General features: G+C 42.8%; 2 protein-coding genes across 2 annotated transcripts in view; one reads left to right on the forward strand and one right to left on the reverse strand.

Annotated features, from left to right (window-relative positions):
* The window catches only part of LOC119159427 (G kinase-anchoring protein 1-A), a 41,669-nt gene extending 24,273 nt beyond the window's left edge, over nucleotides 1–17,396 (reverse strand). The window contains exons 1-6 of the mRNA XM_037412182.2: nucleotides 16,842–17,396; nucleotides 16,321–16,407; nucleotides 8,334–8,411; nucleotides 7,991–8,186; nucleotides 473–606; nucleotides 17–118 (exon numbers count right to left, since the gene is read on the reverse strand). Of these exons, the coding sequence (XP_037268079.2) occupies nucleotides 17–118; nucleotides 473–606; nucleotides 7,991–8,186; nucleotides 8,334–8,411; nucleotides 16,321–16,407; nucleotides 16,842–17,015 (771 nt within the window). The 5' untranslated portion in view covers nucleotides 17,016–17,396. The remainder of the gene's footprint in view (nucleotides 1–16; nucleotides 119–472; nucleotides 607–7,990; nucleotides 8,187–8,333; nucleotides 8,412–16,320; nucleotides 16,408–16,841) is intronic.
* Nucleotides 17,397–18,131: 735 nt separating this feature from the next.
* Mthfs (methenyltetrahydrofolate synthetase) lies at nucleotides 18,132–20,870 on the forward strand. Its single transcript, XM_037412183.2, has 4 exons — nucleotides 18,132–18,395; nucleotides 18,479–18,612; nucleotides 18,713–18,840; nucleotides 20,549–20,870. The coding sequence occupies exons 1-4, from the start codon at nucleotides 18,279–18,281 to the stop codon at nucleotides 20,764–20,766; spliced, it is 597 nt and encodes a 198-aa protein (XP_037268080.2). The 5' UTR covers nucleotides 18,132–18,278; the 3' UTR covers nucleotides 20,767–20,870.
* Nucleotides 20,871–24,041: the final 3,171 nt, after the last annotated feature.

Here is a 24,041-nt window from a genome sequence, read left to right on the forward strand (position 1 = left end):
AGTGGAAAGTACTCACAGTCAGAGCTTCAATATGCTTCTTGAGTGTGGCTATCTGCTGGTCCTTCTTCTCCAGTTCATCCTGGAACTGCAATGTTCTGACCTGCTCTGCTAAGAAAGGCTGAAGAAAGAAAAAAGAAATCGCTTGACATTGACAGTCATGCTCCCTAGCAATTGCTGCTCAATAGTCTGTTGTTGCCACACTTGCTACTCTGCCCTACATGAACACCTATGTCATTCGAAATATCAAATATGTCACAAGCTTGAGAATGGGACTCTTCGGTAAATGTCACTTGGGCTCGCGGCAGACAGACCAGGCTAGTTGAACAGGTGAAAAGTCATGCATTTCTAGTACTGAAGAGATCAATAGACAATGAGGTGCGAAGGACGTTGGCATTTTGACAGTGGATTGCAGATGCAACTATCTAAAGTAACTTAAGCAATAAAAAGAAACAGCTAAAGCATCTATCCTTACCTGTTTACTCTTTAGTTCTTCCATCCTTTGTTCTCGTGACAGAATATTTTTGGCATCTTTTACAACCTGCTCAAAGATAGCCTCCTTTGGTGGTGACGATTGTCTCTTCTCATTGTTTTTTAAGTCAGGAACTTCTGCATAAAGAAGTTTTAATTTAAAAGGATATACTTACCCACATATTAAAATCATTATATTTACAACAAACATTACTGCAGAGAGCCATACAGAAGCCAAAACAACCAAGATGATATAGTAAGAAGCAATAACAGCCCAGAAAATTTCGACATCCTAGCTGTAACGACAAGGGCAGTAAGGAAAGCCCTAGATAGAATGAAAGGAGGCAAAGCCGCTGGCGGCGATAAAGTAACAACGAGCCAGCTGAAAGATGGCGGAGAAGTTGTGTTAGAAAAACTGGCCACCTTATATAGGAAGTGTTTCTTGACAGGAAGGGTACCAGAATCTTGGAAGAAGGCAAACATCATTTTAATCCATAACAAAGGAGATGTCAAGGAGTTGAAAGATTGCAGGCCGACCAGCTTACTGTCCGTTCTGTAAAAACTATTTACAAAAATAATAGCTGATAGGATTAAGGGGACATTAGAGTTCAATCAACCAAAGGACCAAGCAGGATTTTGTACAGGACATATACAATAGACCATATTCATGTCATCAATCAGGTAATAGAGAAATGCGTGGAATACAACCAGCCCCTATACTTAGCCTTCATAGATTATGAGAAGGCGTTTGACTCAGTCGAGACATCAGCAGTAATGCAGGCATTACGAAATCAGGGCATAACAAACCCTACACAAGCATACTGAAAGAAATCTACAGTGAATCTACAGCCCCCATAGTTTTCCATAAAGAAAGCGACAGAACCCCAATAAAGAAGGGTGTAAGGAAAGGAGACATTTCTTCAATGCTATTCAACGGGTGTTTACAGGAAGTCATCAGGGCCCTAGATTAAGAAGAGTTAGGGATAAGAGTTAATGGAGAGTATCTTAGTAACTATCATCGTGCAGACAATTTTTTGGATTAATTTTTTTTTATTTTAGATGATGATGGAATCGTAATAAAAGGCTTGGGGTGCGACCTCACCAGTGACCACCACCAGTAATGCACTCCCTCACAAGAGAAAGTTGGCTACCCTGGTGCAGTAACTGGCCACTACCTCCCACATGCATACATCAATTAACCCACGGCCCTCAGTTCCCAGTGGCTGCGAAGCAACTGACCACAGTGGCGGTTTGATCTGCAACACAGCAGAGGGTGCTAAGAATCTTTACATCCGGACAGGCCGCCATTGGAACCTTAAGTTGTAAACGCTTAACGCTAGAACCTGTTCTATAGAGGCAAGTCTAGCTGTACTATTCGAAGAGCTAGAGGCCATTAAATGGTATGTAATAGGGCTCAGTGAGGGTAGGAGGACAGATGAGGCCAATACAGTGCTATAAAATAGGCACGTCCTTTGCTATCGTGGCTTGGCTGACAGAAGTGAACTGAGCGTGTGGTTCCTTATCCACATAAATATAACTGGGGACATAGAAAAGTACTATAGCATAATGAAAGGGCGGTAGGTATTGCAATTAAACTCTACAAGAGATACGAGATGAAGATGGTACAATCTTAAATATCTACATCCAGCCATGATGACATATTAATTAAAAGCTTAACTAAAAGCTAAAATTAAAGGACATAGAATAGGTAATGAGTGAGGTAAAAAAACACAGTATACTATATTGATGGGCGACTTCAACGCCAAGGTAGAGAAGGCGCAGGCTGGACACCAGGCAGAAGGAGATTACGGCATTGGTACTAGAAATGCCAGAGGGGAGTTATTGGTAGAATTTGCAGAACGTCATAGATTACGGATGTTGAATACCTTCTACCAAAAACGAGGGAACAGTAAGTGGACATGGAGGAGTTATGCTGAGTGCACACTCGGGCATCGTGCAGGATATGGAAGTGCTTGGCTAGGTACGATGCAGTAACCAGGTCTCGAATCTGCCTAGACTTGAAGAAGGAACGAGAGAAACTGATACACAAGAAGCCAATCAATGAGCTAGCACTGAGAGGGAAAGTACAGGATTTCAGTCTCGCTTCAGAACTGATACTCTGCTCTTATAAAGAAAAACGGTCTTAGCGTTGCAGCAATGAATGATAACCCAATGAGTATCATTACAGAGTGTGCAGTGGAAGTTGGAGGTATGGTAGTTAGACAGGACACTGGCAAGTTGTTTCAGGAGATGAGAAACTTCGTTAAGAAACGTCAAAGCATGAACGCTTGAAAAACAACAGACAAAATAGATCTGGCAGAGCTTTCGAAGTTGATTAACACGCGTAAGGTATCAGATGTAAGAAGGTATAACGTAGGAAGAATCAAACATGCCCTAAAGAATGGAGGAAGCGTCAAAGCAGTGAAGAAGAAACTTGGGACAGGCAAAAGCCAGAAGTATGCACCAAGGGACAAGAAAGGCAAAGTAACTACCAATATGGATAGCATGGTTGAAATAGCAGAGGAGTTTTACAAGATCTATACAGTAGCCGGGACAACCACGACCTTAATATAACAAACTAGTAGTAACCCAGACGACAACCCCCAGTAATGAAAGGAGAAGTCAAAAAAGCCTTGGAGGGAATGCAAAGAGGCAAAGCTGCTGGTGAGGATCAGGTAACATCAGATCTGCTGAAAGACGAAGGACAGATTCTGTTGGATAAACAAGCCATTCTGTTTACAAAGTGCCTCCTGACGAGGAGGGTACCAAAATCTTCGAAAATTGCTAGCATCATTTTAATACATAAAAAAGAAGATGACGAGGACTTTGGAAGAATTACAAGCTAATCAGCTTGTCCTCTGTCGTATACAAGCTATTTGCAAAGGTAATTGCTAAAAAAATTAAGACAACGCTATAAGTCAATCAGCCACAGGACCAAGCAGAATTTTGAACAAGCTACTCAACAATCGATCACATTCGTACTTTAAATCAGGTAATAGGGAAATGTTCAGAATATAGCCAACCTCTATACATAGCCTTCATAGGTTACGAGAAGGCTTTGATTCAGTAGAAATATCACTAGTCATGCAGACACTGCGGAATCAGGGAGTCCACAAAGCATATATAAAGATCCTGAAAGAAACCTACAGAAGATCAAGTGCCACCGTAGTACTCCATAAAGAAAGCGACCGAATACCAAGCAAAAAGGGTGTATAAGACAAGGGAATACAATTTCTTCAATGCTATTTACCGCGTGCTTGCAGAAGGTTTTCAGCGGTATAGAATGAGAGGAGTTAGGTAAAAGAATTAAGGGAGAGTACCTTAGTAACCTGCGTTTCGCCAATGACATTGCATTGCTGAGTAACTCAGGGGACGAATTGCAACTCACGATTACTGAATTAGACAAGGAGAGCAGAAAGGTAGGTCTTAATATAATCTGCAGGAAGCAAAAGTAATCTACAACAACTTCGGTAGAGAACAGTGTTTTGAGATATGTAATAGTTCACTTGAAGTTGTAAAAGACTATGTCTACTTAGGACAGGTAATAACCATGAAGCCGAACCACGAGATTGAAGTAACTATAAGAATAATAGTGGGGTGGAGCACTTCAGCAAGCACTCTCAAATCATGACTGGCAGATCGCTACTATCCCTCAAGAGGAAGGTATGTAACAGCTGTATCTTACCCGTACTTACCTACGGAGCAGAAACCTGGAGGCTTTCAAAGAGGGTTCAGCTTAAATTGAGGACGATGCAGCAAGTGATGGAAAAGAAAATGATAGGTATAACCTTAAGAAACAAGAAGAGAGCTGCGTGGGTGAAGGAACAAACCAGGATTAAGGATATTATAGTTGAAATCAAGAAGAAATAGACATGGACTTGGCATGTAGCATGTAGGCAGGATAACTGCTGGTCATTGAGAGTAACTGACTGGAATCCCCGAGAAGGCAGGCGGGCTAGGGAGAGAAAAAGTTAAAAGGGCAGATGAGATTAGAAAGTTCGCGGGTATGAAGTGGCCGCAGCAAGCACAGGACTGAGCTGACGAACAGAACACGGTAGAGGTCTTTGTCCTGCAGTGGATGTCGTCAGGCTGATGATGATGATCTTAGTAACCATTGATTCGCTGACATTGACTTGATGCGTGACTCAGGGGACAAATTACAGCTCGTGATTACTGAACTGGACATGGAAAGCAAAAGAGTAAGTCTGAAAATTAATATGCACAAAACTAAAGTAATGTGCAACAATATCGGCAGAAAACAAAACTTTGCGATAGGTGGAGAGAGGCTGGAGGTTGTAAAGGAATATGTCTACTTTGGACAGGTAGTAACCACGGAGCTGAACCATGTGAGTGAAAAAACTAGAACAAGGATGGAATTGATCATATTCGGCAAGCATTCTCAAATCACGAATGGTAATCTGCTACTAACCCTCAAAAGTAAGGTATATAACAGCTGCATCTTGCCGGTACTTACATATACGGAGCAGAAGCCCATGGAGGCTTACAAAGAGGGCTGAGCTTAAATTGAGGATGATGCAGCGAGCGATGGAAAGAAAAATAATAGGTGTAACCTTAAGGAACAAGAAGAGATCATAGTGTGTCAGGGAACAAACTGGGGTTAAGGATATGGTAGATGAAATCAAGAAAGACAAATGGACATGGGCTTGACACGTAGCACGAAGGCAGGATAACCGCTGGTCATTGGTTGACTGGAGCGTTTGGAGCGAGACATCGCATTTCGTGATACACAATAACTTCACTTCTTGGCCATTTTTATTGACCCCTGTATGTCTTTCAGTACACTTGCCTGGACAAACAAAAAAGGAGCACTTATGGCATGCAACAAATCACTATAACTCCATTTTTGTGAATTTCTGGCAATTGTGGCAATTGTGATACTAATATTCATAATATCTATGGCTTTATATCCCAAAACCACAATGTGATTATGAGAGACTCTGCAGTGGACGGTTATGGAAATTTCGACCATGTGGTGTTCTCTAATGTGCACCGACATTGCCCAGTACACAGGCCTCTACCATTTCGTTCCATCGAAACGCAACCGCCACAGTGGCAACTGTAAGGCAGTACACTTCTGTATTGAGAACCATCTGATGATTACATGGCACAAAGCTTCAGGCCCTCTTTAACAAATTCCCACTGCTGGGCCCAGTTTCTCAACAAATGTTAATAAATACAACTGTGACAACAATGAACCTGATGGCTGGAGTTTCCATCTCAAATTTAGAACAAATTAGTTATATATTAGCATCACATTTTAGGTTAATATTACACCACCAACAGTACACCTATCCTCTTACCCTCAATATTTATGGATTCTATGTATTCTTTTTTTCTTTTGCAATGACCAAACATGACTAGTATTGCCTCACTGATGTAGATTAGCAGACTGATAGAGGGCACTGTTTTCATTTTTCCTGGCAGGGTTCACATTGCTCGTACCTAATGTCTGGAATGAATATTTTAAAAAATACAGAAAATGCATTTCTCTACTAAGCTTTTAGTAATACCTCTGGGCTTGTATTGAGCAGAGTTTTTTTCCATTGCAACCTAGAAGAAAAATCTTGTGCCACCAACTATGCGACTTTCATAACTAGAACCGTGGCATTATATAAACTGTGCCATCTTTTCATGTCTCTTGTATCAGTGGCAGGGAGAACCTTGTTGGAAAAACAAAGTGAAAGAGAGAAATGTAGAAGAGACAATAAAAAAAGGGGGAAAGGGGCAAAATAATGAGGTGGAGATCGGACAACCCTAGTGAAATAATTTTTGTTCTTTACTGTCTCTCCCCCCCCCCCCCCCTTATAATGCCCCTTGCATCATGCTTCCTTCCACATTATGGTCTCTTTCACAACTTTAATACTTTTAAGGAAAATGGGACAAATCTGTTTCATTTTTTTTTCTTTTTCAGTAAAAACTTCCTCCTCAGAGATGCTTTTAAGTCAGTGCCATAATTTTCTGCTGTCATGAGTGAGACATTTAAGAAACCAATAAATATTTCTTAAGCTTGCAAAGCGTAGTGTCTGAGACAAGTTGAGTATAAATTCGTTTAGCTTTGTAGAAATTTTTCAAAGATTGTTGTTCCATTGCATGCATGACAGCTTAAAGGGACATCAAAGTCGAATAAACACTTATGCCAGAGTGAAAGCTCAATGTATGAGAACGTCTAAAATGACAATATTATGACAGCAGTGACCTACTTAATGAGAAATTTAGGTAATTGCACAAGAATACATTTACATGCACCGCAGTAGAAAATTCTAAAAATGATCTTGACAACGTCAGATTAACTGCCTACAATTGCTAGTAATTGATCTAGCTGCACTGAATAAGGAACTTTTTGCGCATCAAGAGATGTAATAAAATGCTGGTTGTTCGTTCCTGTTTGATTCATTAAAAAAAATAAAAGACCCCCGGACATTACTATGAGGAATGGCACGAGTGGTTCAAAAGTTCAATTTTCGCCTGGTTAAACTGGACAGGTCGTGACGTCTAGCGGGGCTCAGTTAAACCAAACACGCCTACCATTTCAGAAGTCTTGGCAAGAAATTGTTCAATGGCCGTTGTTGCTGCTGTGGGTTCAGCTGCTTTCGCTCTGCTGCTACTAGTGTCAGTAGCCACACAGTAAAGCTAGGCAATGTGCACGGCAACAATGATGTGAAAGGTTCCAATTGAGGTGGGTAATTTGAAGTGTGCTAATCTGATGCTAACCACTAAATTGCGATTTTATTTCAAAATAAGCACTTCCTTGGCACAAAAGCAGTGCTACGAAGTTTCTGGACCACTATTTCAGCAATAAACATCAACTCAATATTTGCCTTTAGTGTTCTTTTAAGTTCTAGATTGATGGCATTGTTCTACTCTTCTGAATTTCGAAAGTACTAGTAGAATGAAAACTGGAGCAGTAAATCAGCCAATAATCATGCTGAAGCTTACTATAACAATAATAAAGAAGTTTCTTGCTAAGCCCAACTACAAAATGCATCCCCACAAACTTTTTCTGAGTTTTATGGGCCCTGTCACATCACAAAACACACTAACAGATTCCCTGAAATAGTTGTTTGTGGCACAACTGAGGTGCTTGTCCTTATCTACACCAACAGAAGAAACAGAAAAGAGCTAAAGCGTTTTTTATATGAAGAGGTCAGACAAAGCCAATGGCACATAAAAACTGACACAGATGCCCATTGTGTTCCACAGATAGAAATGAGTTGCACCGGAGCTTTTTTTTTTTTCATTTGTTTTATAAGTTAATGAAGTGCCCCTCTGTACCGCTTACTTTGAACCTTCTCGTGCAAGAAATTCGGCGAAAGAATTGCAGCATGGTGCACTCATGAGGCGATAGGACAGATGACCTACCATTTTCTTTGAAGGCCAGTCGTGGGTCAATAGATACATATATCCCACTTTTTCTCATAAACTAATGGTCATGTTTTAGTGAAAATTGCTTCATGCTATTTTTAAGTTCATGAACCCACGAACGGTTAAAAAGAACACCTACCTCTGATCTCTGCTTCATACCCCAGCTCAACAGACGATGAAGCTCCGGCCAGCTGGTTGAACTCATCTAGAGACATCGTTGTCTTTTTGTCCTTTTTTGTTGTTGTGTTCTTCTTCTTGTTCTTACTGGCATTGCCACGGCTGCCTGGGGTGATCACATTTGCTATAGTAGCTTCTTTCTGCTGAGCTTCATAGAACTGCAGTTGTGGACAACCAGAAACAACAGAAATATGCTTTACACACGATATAGTATATATATATTTTTTTTCTGAAAACCGCCCAGCCCCCATCCCTTCCCCTTCCCATTCTTTCTTCCCTCCCCCAACATTTGAAGCATAACTTACATCTTTCTTCTCTTCGTAATCCAACCGACTGAGAAGCAGCGCCTGCTGAAGATCTTGTTCGTAGACGTCAGAGACGAACTGTTGAGGTCAATATTTGAGATATCAATGACTATTAGCAGTTTCCAGATTATCATGTAATGGCAAACAATACCAACACAGGCTACCTTTTGAACGTACAGTACTTAGAAGCATGCGTTTCAGATGTGCTACTGAGCACCAGAAGATTAATGTTCTTAGAGAATGTAGAAAAAGCATCACTGCAACATATCTTTTGAAAGCATCATCTTCAACTTGCCTAGAGGACACATATGCAAAGTTACTGGTATTAAAGGAGTTGTGAACCACTCCTTATGCTTAGCAAAAATGTTATCCTAAGGAAAGCAGACACTGCTGTGAGCAACTATGCCAAATCTTTCAGTCGTGCGCAGGAAAGAGTTTAGAAGCGGAGCGCGAAGTTGCCATTTTTTCAGGCACCCTCCTTTTGTATAGAGGCCTGTGCGCAATCTTTTCGAAGCTGCTGTCATCTGCTGTTTGGCCTAACATATTTCACTCTCTTTTCAGAGCTGCTGTTCATCCCACAACATCCTACATGTGAAGTTCTTGTAATCGGTTCTGTTCAATAGCTCATATGGCACTGACCAGCTTTCTTTGCTAATAGTACTGTGCCCAGTATTACAATTGTGATGAATACATGGCCATTGTGCAATCGTAAAAGTAATAATTGACTTCTTGTACAATGCTGTGTATCTCTCGATGCACTCCCTGTAATGGCCTGTGAAAAGCTGACAGTATGCCACAGTAGAAAATTCCAGGTTAATTTCAGCCACCTCACATTTCCCCTCCATCAAATCATGGCTGCCATGGCCGGTAATCAAACTTGCACCTTCGGGCCGAGCAACACAGCATCTTATGTGCCAAGCTACCATGCTTTCAAGCCAAATGTCTTGTTAAAATGTGTGCTCAAAGCCTTGCTTTCGTGCAGGTGTCTGAGTGGGGGGGGAGGGGTAATAACATTGGGACTTCAGCTTACGGATGCAATGATCAGTAGGACAACTACGCCATGGCCTCTTTAATGAGTGTATGTGCTTTTGGCTACATAGAGAATTTTAGTTTGTCCTCAAACTTCGTACTGGTCGACTTCCTACGATGTAAAATTCTAACTTGTTACCGAAGGTGCATATGTGATTGACACTGATGGCATCAACAACTTGCACCATTTTGTTTGACTACTTTTGCAAGAATTCTTGCTTCTGCTGACCAAAAAAATGCAGGTTCGATCACGACTGCAATAACCAGACTGCAACGGAGGCGAAATGCAGGGAGCTCATGTACTGTCTCATTATACAGTGCACATTATAGAGACCGTGAAACAGCTTTGACAATTTTATACAAATACATTGGGCTGGTAGACGAAGTCCTAAGGGTTCCTTACAGACTGATTTAAGCACTCTGTGTAAACTGTGTGATTTATTACAACACTTTAAAGCTGCAAATCTCTGTAGATCACTACAGCTCAGCCAAATGCATTTTCAACAGCCCATTCCCAGTACGACATCTTGTAGCGCGACGTCAGGCTGCTGGTTTGATTCGCTGGGAAATGCACGAAAGTACGATGGGCTGGTAGGGTGGTGGCACCTGTCAGGGGCAATATTCGCCACTCTGCGATCTTCATCTCTCTTGCCAGACGACATCTGTGCTGCCGGGCACACTGGGCTATGGCCTCCAACATTGTGTGCAAACTGTCAGCGTGAAATCTTGGAGGCCATGAGACAGCGCTGCAATTGCCAGAAATGGCAGTGTGTCTCATGAGTTGAGGAGGCACGGAAGGGGTGAGAGGGAGGGCATAGATATAATAGTCCGTAGCGGCCGCCATCAAGGCAAGCCGGGCCTCTAAATTTTTGGTACGAACGATTGATGATGCTCTGGCTTAAACGCTGACAAAATTCAAAAGAATATTTCTGGGTTCCTTTAAAAGGCCAGTAAACATCCATGTGGTACAAAGCTAGTGATGAAGAGACCGGCTGAGCACTTGTATTATTTGAACATTCTACCCCCAGAATTGTGCAAACAAGTGCTGTAATAAGAAAGTTACAGAAGATAGGCATACCCTTTTGCAGCAGTTTAGGCTAGTTTATCTTGCTCAACACCTTGGAGAGAGGTAGGCTTAGCTAATCTTGCGACAACAGCCACTTCGGCAACATAATCCTAACACAGTGGTTTATGTCATCAGAGCCCAGCCGACAACCAAGAAAGGCTTCTTCCACATGTTGCTCATGTCTCTTACTCACAAGCGTCACAGTAAGAATGTGTGGTGTGAAGCAGTGATGAGGTAAACGAATACGTGACGTGTGCAATAACTGTGTGATGTGGCCCAAACTGCATTGATGCAGTGACAAGGTCAGTTTAATAGTGGGGAGGTCATAACTAATTTTAAGGCGCTAAAATAAACACAAACACAGGAGAGGACGATTGTTATAGCGTGAGGTCAGAACGACGGCAAAAGGAAGCTCGTCTTCTTCTTGTCCCTTTGTCGTCATTCTGGTCTCGCGCTATAAAAGTCATCACGCCATACCAACTAGCCCAAACCGACACACTTTTAAGTTACAAGGGAGGACACAGGGCAGAGTGATGTGTTCTGGATCGTTTCTTGTGTTAGGGTCTATTTTCACGCTTTAAAATCAGCTATAAGCGTACAGGGGGGAGGGGGGGTCAAATGTTTCCAGGCCTCACTCTCATAGGAATACGTGGAATAGTGGCCCACGAACTTTTAATCCACCCTGTACATCAACTAGCACATCAAAACGTTCCTTTAAGTGTAAGTCAAACAGACAAGCTAAGTGCTAATTCAGATAAGATAGAGCACCGGCACAGGGCAGTGATATTAGCTAAATGTGATCACTGCAGCCTTTCGCTTGCTTGTTGAGAAAAAGAAAGAAAACTTTATTGAAAAACAAAATCTGTCAATTACGTCAAGCATTTCCCATCGCCCCTAGCCATCGGCTAGAATCTCTTCCGACATGGCAGCAGCAAGAATTTAACTGATGATGTCTTGCTGAATGAAGGGGTCTGGGCGGCGGTGCATGGCCTCCCAGGATTATACAGTGTGCGAACCATTGTTCCGATTCTGGCATGTCCACAACATGTAAACCAAGTTTGCCACCTTATCACAAAATTTGCACTGGGGCCAGAAAACTTCCGAGTGCCAACTTGCTGGAGAGTATAAAATTTGAGCCCCCCCCCCCCCCCCCCCCTCCCTTTCTGTAAAGCAGGATTCACACGAAAGACTGTGTCACTTCCCAAAGCTGTACAAATGTCACATTCCGCCTCATCCACAATTTTTTCTTGGAGACGATCCCTTGTTTCCTCCAAAAGTAGTGTTAAAGTTTTTAGCTAGTGTAGGCTTCCTACATTCCATAACATATTCTCACTAATCTCAGCCTCCTCTCAATCCTGAGGGAATTGCTGAGATTTTTTTATCATATGTCATGCAGCACGCACTCCTTGTCTTTACAAGGGCTGTTGACGACACGGCATGACTTTGTAAAACTCATAAGCATAGCCCGTTTTAAACCCATCACACATAGTCACTACATCTAAGTTTAAGTCCTATACATTACTCTTTTATTCTTGCCACCCTGAGTAGACTTTTTATAATCAAATCGACCAAAAACCGTGTGTTTGGCGCTCTTTGGCCTGAGTTGCCCTTGCGCCACTAAAATCTACCATCATCATCATCAGGATTCACACGAGGGAAAAATAAATGGGGGATAGAGGCGGAGCCTCGTGACGTCAACAGGCGAGAACAAGTCCCCCCAAATGTCCCTCACTCACACGGATGAGGTGAACAGTGGCGGAGATCAGTGTGGCCAGAGCCTCCACCATATAATGGAGCAGGAGCACTGAAGAATTCTTTGACACCTAGCCATAAATATTGGCAAGCTTTCGTCTTGAGGGAGAGGGGGGGAGGGACAAAGCCGCGTTGTGTCTCGATTAGAAAAGGAGGAAAACGCTGATGTTTCTTGAATGAAGTGCTGGTGTGGTTAGAGGGAAGTGCCCGTATTGCACCCCACCCCCCTGCTGCTTTTAGAAACTTTCTTGTTTATATGTCTTTTTTTTTTGTGGAATGCAGATGCGGCGTTGTTCTTGGTTTGACTCTCCACCGCAAGCTTTTCATTTTTGCTGAAACGAACTTGCCCAAAGTGACATTCCGGGCAACATCATTGACAGCGGCTTTTATTTTTTTTCAACTACGAAATTGCTCACAGCTTCTCTGACTCGTCAAATACTACTATTGAGTCGGTAGATAAGAATTTCAGTATCTTTCGTTGTCAGTTGGCTTTCTGTGAACGAAGGAATTATGCTATCACAGCATTTCTCTCATGAGAACAACCGAGAACGAAAGGGATCTAGCCTATAATTATTTAACAATTATCTGTACAAGCGTTTCATTGTAATTTCGAAACACAAGGTAATAGAAGACCACTTATCTGTCTTCACTACGGGAACTCAGCCTAAGATTCTGCTGCATCAGTGCAGCCGATAAAGTCAAATGTAAAGTATGTCACGTTTCTGAAAATAAAAAGCAGCTCGCGGATTCTACGACTGCCTACATTTAAGCCTCTAATCTTGAATAAAGAGGCTTTTTAAAAATTTCTTTATAAAATAAAACATCTTCATCAGGCTAAACAAGCACAGCAGTAGCAGCACCAGTAATAACAACAAAAGCAGGCAATGTCAAAATTCTTATCAGAATAACCACTTTCAAACAAAACTAAATATGACTCCATAGGGATAGTAGCGCTCCATCATCTGCTTGAGTATCGTCTCCCACACACCACTCTTTAGGTTAGCTTTACTATAGTCATAGGAAGAGATGTCCCACAAGTGACGCTATTCTTCCACCAGAGAAAAGAAAAAAGTTGCTTCATCGTTCATTTTCGCCATCACGGTGCACGCAAGTCCGAAGCGTAATTTGGAACAGCTGCCGCCGCCGCGTTCTACAGGCACTGCAGGAGAGAGGGCTACAATGTGGCCAGAGACCCACCTGCAATTCCGCTACATCCCCCACTGCACGGGGATCGTTTGACCGGTCGGAGAAACGATCTCCCCGCCTCCCACCGAGGAGCCACGAGGATGTCGCATCAACACAGTAAGTTGCGACCTCGTCGTCCCGCGATGCACTATCCTCACCTCTCCTCCGGGTATTTCTCCCTCGTGTAAATCTCGCCTAACTTTCGCCATATTTCTTACTGAGTGGTCTGTTTGCTCCTGTGTATTCTTACCGATTCATCCTGTGGTGTCCCACGATTTCATGATGTGTGCATATGTGCATATCAGTTCTAAAAGTAGACAGCTTGACGCTCTCCTGGATCCGCAACTTTCTAACAAACCGTCAACCGATCACAACCGCCAATAATTATGCATCACCACTTACATGTCACCTCCGCTGTACTACAAGGTAGTGTGCTAGGACTGTTGCTGTTTCTCATTTACATCAATGATCTGCCTAATAACATTTCATCCTACATGCATGTATTTGCTGATGGCTGTATATTATATTAACCAATTAGAAGCCCCAATGATCATTTGATTTTAGAACATGACCTTGAAATCGTTATAAATCAGTGTGAAGCCTGGCTAATGAGACTCAACTCATCTAAATGTAAAATAACATTCTCACGTAAAACTTTAAATCATAACTTCTCGTACTACATAAATACAACCCTAGCGACTCAGACTTCATTATACAGCTACCTAGGTGCAAATCTTACACCAAGACGATAGTTATAGCGCGAGAACAAAACGACGACACAGAGACAAGAAGGACACGAAAGACGTCGTTTTGTTCTCACGCTATAACTATCGTCATGCCATACCAACTACCCAAGCTGCCACACTTCTAACTTACACCAAGCCTTTCTATGACCTCTCATATCACAACCATATGCGCTAACGCTTCCAAATCTCTTGGGTACATTCACTGCAGCTTACGTAAATGCCCATCTAACATTCGTAAACGTGCTTTCTTAACATTTACGTTTGCAGCATTAATTTGCATCTCCCATATGGCCTACCTATCATAAGTTTATAATTTGCATGTTAGAGGCTATTCGAAATCGAGCTAGTCGATTTATCTCCTGCGATTATAACTGCCAGTCAAGCATAACAAAAACAACTCTACCTTTCCCTTCAAACTCTAAGTAGTCGACTTGACATAGCCCCCTTCTCCTTGTTCCACAGATATGCTTTTTAAATGAAACCATCAAACTTGCCATTGGTACACGCATCCTGCACGTCACAACGTCTTCACAGGGACCTCAGTTATAACAGCATTTATGGGAACACAAACACATTTATTTCATCAGTCTTGCCATGAGGTATTCGATTATGGAATTCACTCCCTAACACTGATACACAGATAGAGACATATTTAGGGAGCTTCTAAATATACAGTTCTCATCATAGCAATATTCACATTTATCATTTTTACATTCTATTTTCTAAATGTAATGCAAATTCAATTTTCTTGTTTTTGTTTTTCTTCCTCTTGTGTCAAGCTGCGTGCTACCATGAAATTGTCTCTCTAGATTTTTTTTTCATTTTTTTTTTCACCGGATGTTTCTCGGTATTGTTACCGTTTTTCTAACTTTAGCACAGTTTGGTAGTCTTCCTTACTTTATGCTTTGATGTTCTTGTGTCTTGTGTGTGCTTATGCTGTGTGCATTGTTAAATGTTCTTTTTTTATGTGCCAATGTACAGCTCCTTTTGTAGCAATTCATACTATTTACTCTTTTTTTTTTTGAGCATTCTCAGTATTATTTGCCACTTAATTATATTTCTTACATCATGTGAATGCTTCTTATTGAATTGTATTACTCATCCATTCCTGTAACAATTCTTGTAGGGTCAGCAGTGTTAATAAATAAACAAACAAATACATTGCATTGCCAGCACGTTATTAATGTATACTCTTTTTGCACTCATGTATTTGCTTTTCTTAATTGTTTTCTTGTGATGCTCCTTTTACTTAATGCTCCCCATGGGGCCTGTAAGGTACTTTAAATAAATAAACAAATATCCACACTTCTTTTTCTAAGCTTGGTAACTTGGGAGGTTCCAGGTAAGTAAAACATAATGAGCCTTCTCGTTCCCTCCAAGTTCCTGGTGCTCAAACGAAAAGAATCTTCTTTATGGGTGCCCCAACCGCGTTTAACATACAGACAGCAGTCTCCGACATCCTCCCTGATTCATAATTTTTCACAACATTTTCGGAGTCGCTGATGACCCCCTTTTGGCTGACAGCCAAGGCTATGGCCCTTTCCTCGGCCTCTACAGCTTGGACACCACTGACTGTGCAACACACTATCAGTGCACCATCTTGTGTGCCGCTTTGCTTTTATATTCTGCAGCATCTGTATACACGATGTCCTATTGACCAGTGTACATGACTTGTAATGCCTCTGCTATGGCTTTACATTTGCCTTCGTCAGAGGTATCTTAATCTTGTCCCTGACTGGTACGTCTTTTCAGCATACGTGCTTGCACATGAGCTCGTAGCCCAAGCTCTTTAATACTGCTCTCGCCATTTTAGATTTGGGAGGTTTAAGAAATGAGGTGGTTGAAATTTCTGGAGCTTTCCACTTTAACATGCCTTATAATCATACTCTCAATTCGACAAGTGAAAGCCCATGTGTTATTCACTTCTGTTAAAAATAACAAAAGTAGTTATGAATGGCAGGCAATGCTGTACAACAGCAGCTAACAAAAGTGTGTATTAATAAGGGTTGCAGAGCAAGCATGAAAGTGCTGCAAGAAAAGTGTACGGAAGGCAAAGACTTCCTTATAAGTGTAATAAGTGCTGTAACAAGTGCTGAATAAGGAACAAAAACTAAAAAGGAAGAGAAGCTAGGCGTAGCGGTTATGTACACAGAAGTGCAGCACGATGAGAGCAATTCTACAGTAAATAGGGACTAGAGGAACATTTTACCTGATCATCTCTCCTTTTCCAAGATTCCCAGTCCCCGCTCTGGTCTTCAGGTTGGCCTGCGTGCGGTGCGGCTGGCCTTGCCTTGGCCTGTTTGAACGACGTCATCAGAGCAAAATTATACCGTTCGATTTATTGTTTCTTTAAGCATCAAAAAATACCTGAACTTTTAAATTCTACGCTGCAGGCAGCCCCAGAAATCAGACTGGAACTAATGTTATAACCCTTTCAATCTGCGCAAGCACGGCCAGCTGTAACTACTGTTGTAAGAACCAAAGAAGGGACCACTTTTTGCGTTTAAATTAATGGAATCGCACGATGTAAACCTTGAATGCGAGCGCACAAAATTCACAAGCCAAGATGGCGCGAATTAGAGCAAGTTATATGTACAGCACGTACGTCAACATGGAAAGTCGTTTTGTACCAAATAAACGAAGTACGCGTTAAATGACGCAGCTGGCCATGTACAGTAAAAAGAAATGCTCCTGTCACGCGCAGCGTTCGAAACAACTAAACCAGCATACCTGAGTTTCCGCTGCCTTCTTCTTTTTCTTGGGTTTCGGCTTGGTTGTCACGGAGTTGCGATCGCCAGCAGAGCCACTTTTGGCGGGCTGCGGTTTCTTCACGGGTTTAGCATCTTCCGGATCCTCGCCCTCGACTTTCAGAACGGCAAATCGTGAAGGCAGAATAGCGGCCATCTCACCACAATCGGGCTGCAGCTGTGCGTACCGATTTGAATCGCGACAAATTGTAGAAGTAGAAGGCTCAACGACACAAAATGCAGCACGACGCACGTGAGTGAGGAAGTCGCGTAACGCCCACTTAATGCAACAAAACCGCCGCAGGCTCCTTGGGACAGGGTGCACACAACCTCGCTCGTCCAACGACCGACACACACGTCCACAAAAAACGTAACTTTGTTTTCGTCGTCGGTGTGCCCACACGTGCCACCTGACTGGCCCGACAAACGACAGCAGTTAGCCGAGCAAAAGCGAGCTACAAAGACAAGATTTCTATAGTTTGCAAATGGGCAAAAACCACTCCCGACTATTTCTCCATCCTTCACACGCTTCAAACACACACTCTCGCAGGGCACGTACCACACGCACGTACGAAAACCAGACCACAGCCTCCTAGATTTCACTTGCCTGCCGGATTTCGGTGATCACTTGGAAAACAGCCGTCGTCGGAACTGTATTAGTGGCGCCACTTAAGTAGGGTTGTCTTCAAATAGGTTTTTTTATGTTTTTGAAACTTATGTGCAACAAAAAATAACGTGTAAAAGTTTTTAAAACGTAAAAATAAGTATTATAAATTTTAAATAACTCTACGTTAGTGACGTTGTCATAAATGACGGGCGTTTTGCACTAATTAAACAGGCAACCCTGTTGATACAAAGCATAGCCTTTAAAATTAGCAAATGCTAAAGTTGCCAATCTCAAAGGCCAACTACAAGGACCCTTAATTCTACGTAGGTAGCGTCTCTACAAATGACGGGCGTTTTGTGCTTATTCGGCAGGCAAAAAAATATATAGGAGGCTATGTTCTGACTGACAAGAAAGACACATCCGAAGACAACCAACAACATCCGGCGTGGTTGTCGATAACGTTCTTATTTACAGTAATACCATCATTCAGCAAAATTAAAGTTTTTAAAGCTTTCATTACCTTTTAAGTAGTTAAGCATACCAGTAATTTGTCTTGCTTTTTGCAGAGTTTTTATATACTAGCATTACCGCACAATTCATGCCGCAATTTACAACAAAAAGACTGACTTCCTTAGCAACCAGTTCTTAGCAACGACGCTACGATGACGCCGTCCACGACGGCTGCCTCGGAGTGTGATTTCTCTTCTGGTAGTTTTTCCGCAATGTTGATAAGACGGCATCGTGCCCCTCGGTTATCTCCTAATTGAGATCGGTACGTCTTCTCTCCGGAGTTTTGCACTCTTTTCCGCTGCGATGGCCACGGCGTCAATAAAGGCGGCTAAATGCGCTATAAGAGCCGAAATGAAGAAACAGCTGAGGGCGATGACAGCAGAGGACAGGCTCCGCCAGTCAAGAATAATACTAGACAAGGTATTTGTATGACGCATATTTGAATTAAGACACGACGTACGTTCTCCCAGTTGTATGCCACACGATACTGTTGTCACTTGCAGTTTGTAAACCATCACCGCTACAAGGCAAGTAACCGAATATCAATTTTTGTGAACATGGAGACTGAAGTTTTGACGGAGCCCATAATTCTACATATCCTCAATGACGGCAAGGAGTGCTTCATTCCAAAATACGAGTAAGCCTCGGCGCACTTCTTTTGTCAGCGTTGTTGTGTAGAAAATATCTCTCGGCGATAATTACGGAATAGCTATGGTTTCATTTTCAAAACTACGCAGCGATCAGTCGCGGCAAATGGACATGGTCAAACTTTCATCGCTCGAAGAGCTGGAGAAGCTGCCAATGACGAAGTGGCACATCAAACAGCATACCGATTTCGACCCGCGTGAGGAAGCGCTGTTGACCGGTGAGAAACGTTGCATATAATGCCACCAGAACTTTTTTTTTTTTTCCCCTAGCTTGATCCCCATAAGTAACATCTGCAGCTTTTTCAGCGAATGCGTGGCTTATTATCGCGAGCGCGAACTTTTTATCAATGTTGACAAATGGGTATTTTATGTTTTAAACTCGAAGTGATAACTGCACTGCCCACAAGCCTGAAAGGACTCATATAAATTTTGCGAAGATACACAGACACTGCAGAGACCTTTTGTTCATATAAACAATGAAAAAATATTTAACATAAATGAAGGCAAGATTCAAAAAGACTAACTGGATTGGAAGAAATGCACAGTCACCAAAAATAAACCATTTTACATGCTACTAGTGCATTGCAAACATTGTGACAATGTGATGGACCAATTGCTTTGCATATGTATATATGGATATGCATATGAATCATCCCATTATGTATATGTACTCAAGGATCATGAAAAGGTGGTTTATATAATCATACATGCTTATTTCAAGCAGACATCATGCACTCAAACTTTATTTGTTGAACAGTTGTATACTATACCTGGTGCATTACATCCAAATTGTTTGTAACTTTTTCGCATCGGCCTAAGTGAAGATTCCCACCGTTCTATTCGAGTGGCTGAGGTGCTTTGCTGTAAAGCATACATGTATGGGTTTTATGTTGACAAACGTGAAATGTAAAAGCAGCAGTGTACTTTCAGAGGATCCCAGGTCATGAAAATTAATCTAGGGCCGATAAATTGTAGTGGTGCCTTTTCTTTTGCTGGCACCTTTTTGTATTCCTTATGCATGACCAGTGGTCAGAGAAATGGTTATCGATAGGATCGGCCAGACATGAGTAGTGGACGATAGTTAAGGTGGTGACCCGCTGTATTCCTGACCTGCCCAGATGTCTTCTCTACAGTGCCCACATTCTATTTCATACCTCCTGCTGCTAAAGGCGTAAGCTACGAGTGTTGTGATGGTAGTCAGGATCTGTTCGCTGATGTCAGCTTCAGCATTCGTGGTGAATTTTCGCCAGTACAGCACTCATATGACATTATTGTGCATAAATGCAACATACTTCTGGAATAAAGGTATAGAATGGGATTTAGGAATTTTTCGCATTTGAATGGAAACCCAACGAGGGCACACCATTATATAGGCCACCTACACTATGCAAGTCTATGGCTTCTCACTTCTGTCAACATGTGTGCAATAAATAGTTAACCACACGGAATAGCTTACTTGACCCTTCGTCTAAGTTTGCAGTAACAGGCGCATAGTGCCGGCAGTTCGCCACAAAATGCTGGTGTTCCTACTCCAGTGCCATTCAAACGGCCACACTGTTACACACAAGCAGGTTATAGGAAGTGCCACTAACACTGAGAAGTTGAGCAAAAGTGGAGACATGCACTCTGACAGGGGCGCGCTATCTTAGCAGGTCAAGAGTACCGTCAGGTCGTCGCTAACACAAGATCAGGCATATGCTAACTACAAAACACAAGCCCAGAGTCCATCATTATGGCATACCTTGTAAGCACATTGCCAAAATCTTTGACAAGTAAAATCTAGTAAAATAGTGAAGAGCTGAATTGCACTGAAAGGCTAAGATGAGCCACTTGTCTTACTCAAAACATTGCATCTTAGTGAAGCTTTGTTCAGTTGTGATGTTGCTTTTATTTTTAATACCACATCCTTTTTATTTTTAAATACAGGTGGCATTGACCTTCTTGTAGTGCCTGCTGTAGCCTTCACGCTGCAGGGTGCTCGTTTGGGCCATGGAAAAGGATACTATGATGTCTACTACAGTCGGTGCCTCAGAGCACAAGCGAAAATGCCTTACACTATAGGCCTCTGCTTTCGCCAACAACTTGTGCCATCCATACCATTAGACGACCATGACATGATTGTTGATGAGGTTCTCCATGCCTGATTGATATCAGGGCTGTCAGTCTTGTGATGTCACATCTATTTTGCTACTGCCACTGTTAATGATATGCGATGGGTAATAATGTTGGGATTTACAATTTTTTTAAAGATACAGTGTTTCCGTGCTGTCCTTTGCAAAGTACACATAATGGTACATCTCATTTGGTGCAGGCCTCGCTCAGTGGGACATATCCCCATGAGCACATTATCTGTTTTAAAGAAATAGTATAGCAAGCATCAACATGATGAGCCAAAATCTTAATGATATCATGACTGCGGCCAGTATGATAGCTGTGGAAGTAAAATAAAATGCATAGAGGTATTAGCAATTTTTTGTTGAGAATCAACAATGGAGAGAGAGAGAAAGGACATTTATTTGGTCTGGAAGGAAGAATATGGTGTGTGTACCCATCCAATTCCTTACTAGACCCGTGTTGAGAGGGGGTGTTGAGCCTCTCTATTCTCACAGGCCTTCCGGACTGCCAGAATCTGGACGTCGTAGCTGGGTCGTTCATAGCAGCGGTCTACCAGGCTTCTTGAAAGCAGTCTGGCAATGCAGGGCATCGCTAGAGCATGTGTTTCTATGAGCTAACTTCTCCGCACTCTGAGCATATTGGGTCTATCTCGACACGTACTATACTCGGGAAGTTCTTTGAGGGGTAAGAATCCGTTTGGAGCATTCTCAGCACGGTAGATTGTGCTCTATTTAGTTTATGGTGAGAGGCTGGGAACACTCGTCTAATCCCACTGTAGTGTGAGGTAATCTCGTGAAAGGTGACGAGCAGATCACCAAACTCGGCCTGTTTAGAAGGCCCCTTATTGCTGCGACATATGAATCTTCGCTTACGGTTATGAGAGATATCATTGGGGTTTGGCTGGCCTGGTATTACATCCTGACCCAAGTGAGCAGGGAATACGACGTCAGACTCTGGAGTTTTGTGGGCACGCAGCGCCACCTGCCGACGCAGTTTTGAGTAGTGCAAAGCCCGACTCCCTTGCACAGTTTGCTGCGCAACCAGGTGCAACTACAGCGTACGAAACAACGATTGAGCTAAATATTAAGTGTATTTGCACATTGAACACTTATAAAAAGAGGTATGAATTTCTCTCCGCTAGTCGGACGCGTCACCGAACACCGTGAAGTGCTTGCTGGTTCACTCGCCTGAACGACGGCGAAAACAAGAGCATACGCAATAGCTCCATCCTGTACAAAAAAAGACCCCTGTCTGCGCAGCTGTCGCGTAGAGAATTGCCACGGACGCAGAATGGCGAGAGCGCTAAATACAGGCCGTTGCGGTTGGGTATATGCGAATACTCGTGTTCGCCATAGCCGTTCGCTTGAGTAAGTGTGATAATGTAGGTCTCCTGTTATTGTTTTGGGTAGCCTTGGCGGATAACCGCGGTAACTTTGATTATGAAGCTTAACAGACCCTCTGTCAACGGTGCGCAACGTGCAACAGTAGACAGGCGACGCCCGGCCGCGATAAAGATCGCACACACACGCTGCGACCACCAATAATATGAAGTTATCGCCACCACACAGCATTACGCACACTAGGGATTTGAAGACTCTAAGTGCCAGCTTTAACTAGGAAATGCGAACACGTGCGTCATACTGGTAAATCGAAAAATGATCGCACACGAACAGTTTTTTTTTTTTTCGTTGGTCTTCGGCATTACCGGGGCTATCTCGGAGGCATTGGTTTTGCCTTTCGTTGTACACTGAGAAAGTGGACAAGCATGTATCCCCATTTGCAGTATATACACACAGAAGATAACCGTCAGCAGAGTATTCAGGCATGCCTAATAAAACGCTTCAATGCACAGCAAGCAACTGCAAGCAAGAATGCAACTGTAAAGCGAAAATCACCAGGGCCATTCGTGCCGGATAAAGCGAGTTTCATAACACTGATTGCATATACTGTTCGTGTATGCACTTAGCCTAGTGCTTGCCTCGAACTTGATGTCACGGAATGCTCGTTTGCACCTAAATTGTCAGGTGCAGTACGCCGAAATAAATTAAACATATATTTTGCATACAGCCCGCATTTAATTTTGATGAGCTTCCTACTTTCATGAAGCGAGCTTGGATTGAAGGAAGAAGCTTGCCAGGTCCTTGATTTTGATGAAAACGCGCCTCAAGACCAACGAAAGAGGAGGGCCTATGCACAATCACTTGCGGACGAGTCTCGGTGCACTAAATTATGTTCGGCGTGGCGATGGGAGCGCTGATGGCGGCGTTTTTCGCAGTGCCGCCTGGGCAGAGTCTGACGTCTATCACATGACGTGGTAAATTTCGTTTTGCAGGGACCTGCCTTAAACCTCTTTTGAGACTAGACCTGACTGTAGGACTCTTACAGCAGCTTGGGAATTAGTGAAATGGCTGTGCCTTTAGGATCTATTAGTGCCATAGCCACCGCTGCTTTTTCAGCTACTTCTGTAATTGAAATGGACGAGAGGAGGTCTTCTTTGTGGTTGGCCACAGCGACGAGGTGAAGGTTCGGTGCACACCATAGAGTTAATATACATTAATATACAGAGCCGCGAGATCGAGCAGAGTCGCCGCCTGGCGGCAACTAGCCGAAAAGGCAAAGTGTTGATTGCTCCGTGCTGCATCTGCTAGTCACGTCGTGTTTCTATGTGCACGCACGTCATGCATGTTCTCTAATGTGGTTTGTCCGGTCATGTCAGTGCGGTGCTCGGCTGCTAATGCATCACAATAAGATCGGCGAGTGCAACTTTCCAGAGTCGTCGTACCCTGCATTCACCAGAATATTTTCAGAGTGGGTGCTGCTTTCTGTTTCAAGCACATCGCAAAATGCTCTTGGCATCTTCCCAAACATGGGGAATATTAGGCGGAATGCAAGCTAACCACGTACAAACAAAGCAGCGAAGGCCTGATTTAGCGCAAAGGAGTGAAGAGACTCACCGAGGACGGGCATCCATATGAAACGCAGAATGCGATTTACCACAGAACACCTATATACTACGATTTTCTTTACTCGCTGGTAACGTTAACGTTGCATATAACACCGTACAGATATTGTAGCCAACGCATTTTATCCGCCGACAATCGGATCCGCACGCAATGCAGCGCCGCTCATCACAGAACACCTACCAGTCCACACTTTCGCGGGGTGCACACATTATGAGTTCTGTTGCATCAAATGTTGTTCCTATTATTAACTTGTTGCAATAAGTACGTTCTAAGAAAAAAACTTATTCGGTGGACAGCACACTCTCTAGAAAATCGAAATTGATTCAACCACGCGCGCATAG

This window comes from Rhipicephalus microplus, chromosome 1, assembly GCF_043290135.1.
Source record: "Rhipicephalus microplus isolate Deutch F79 chromosome 1, USDA_Rmic, whole genome shotgun sequence".
In the NCBI taxonomy this organism is placed as follows: Eukaryota; Metazoa; Arthropoda; class Arachnida; order Ixodida; family Ixodidae; genus Rhipicephalus; species Rhipicephalus microplus.

Excerpts from the sequence above, each read along its gene's own strand:
- Mthfs (XM_037412183.2), top strand. The coding sequence starts at position 18,279 with ATGGCCACGGCGTCAATAAAGGCGGCTAAATGCGCTATAAGAGCCGAA. Across the intron at positions 18,396-18,478 it reads CAAGAATAATACTAGACAAG|TTTGTAAACCATCACCGCTA; the intron begins GTATTTGTATGA and ends TGTCACTTGCAG. Across the intron at positions 18,613-18,712 it reads TGCTTCATTCCAAAATACGA|CGATCAGTCGCGGCAAATGG; the intron begins GTAAGCCTCGGC and ends AAAACTACGCAG.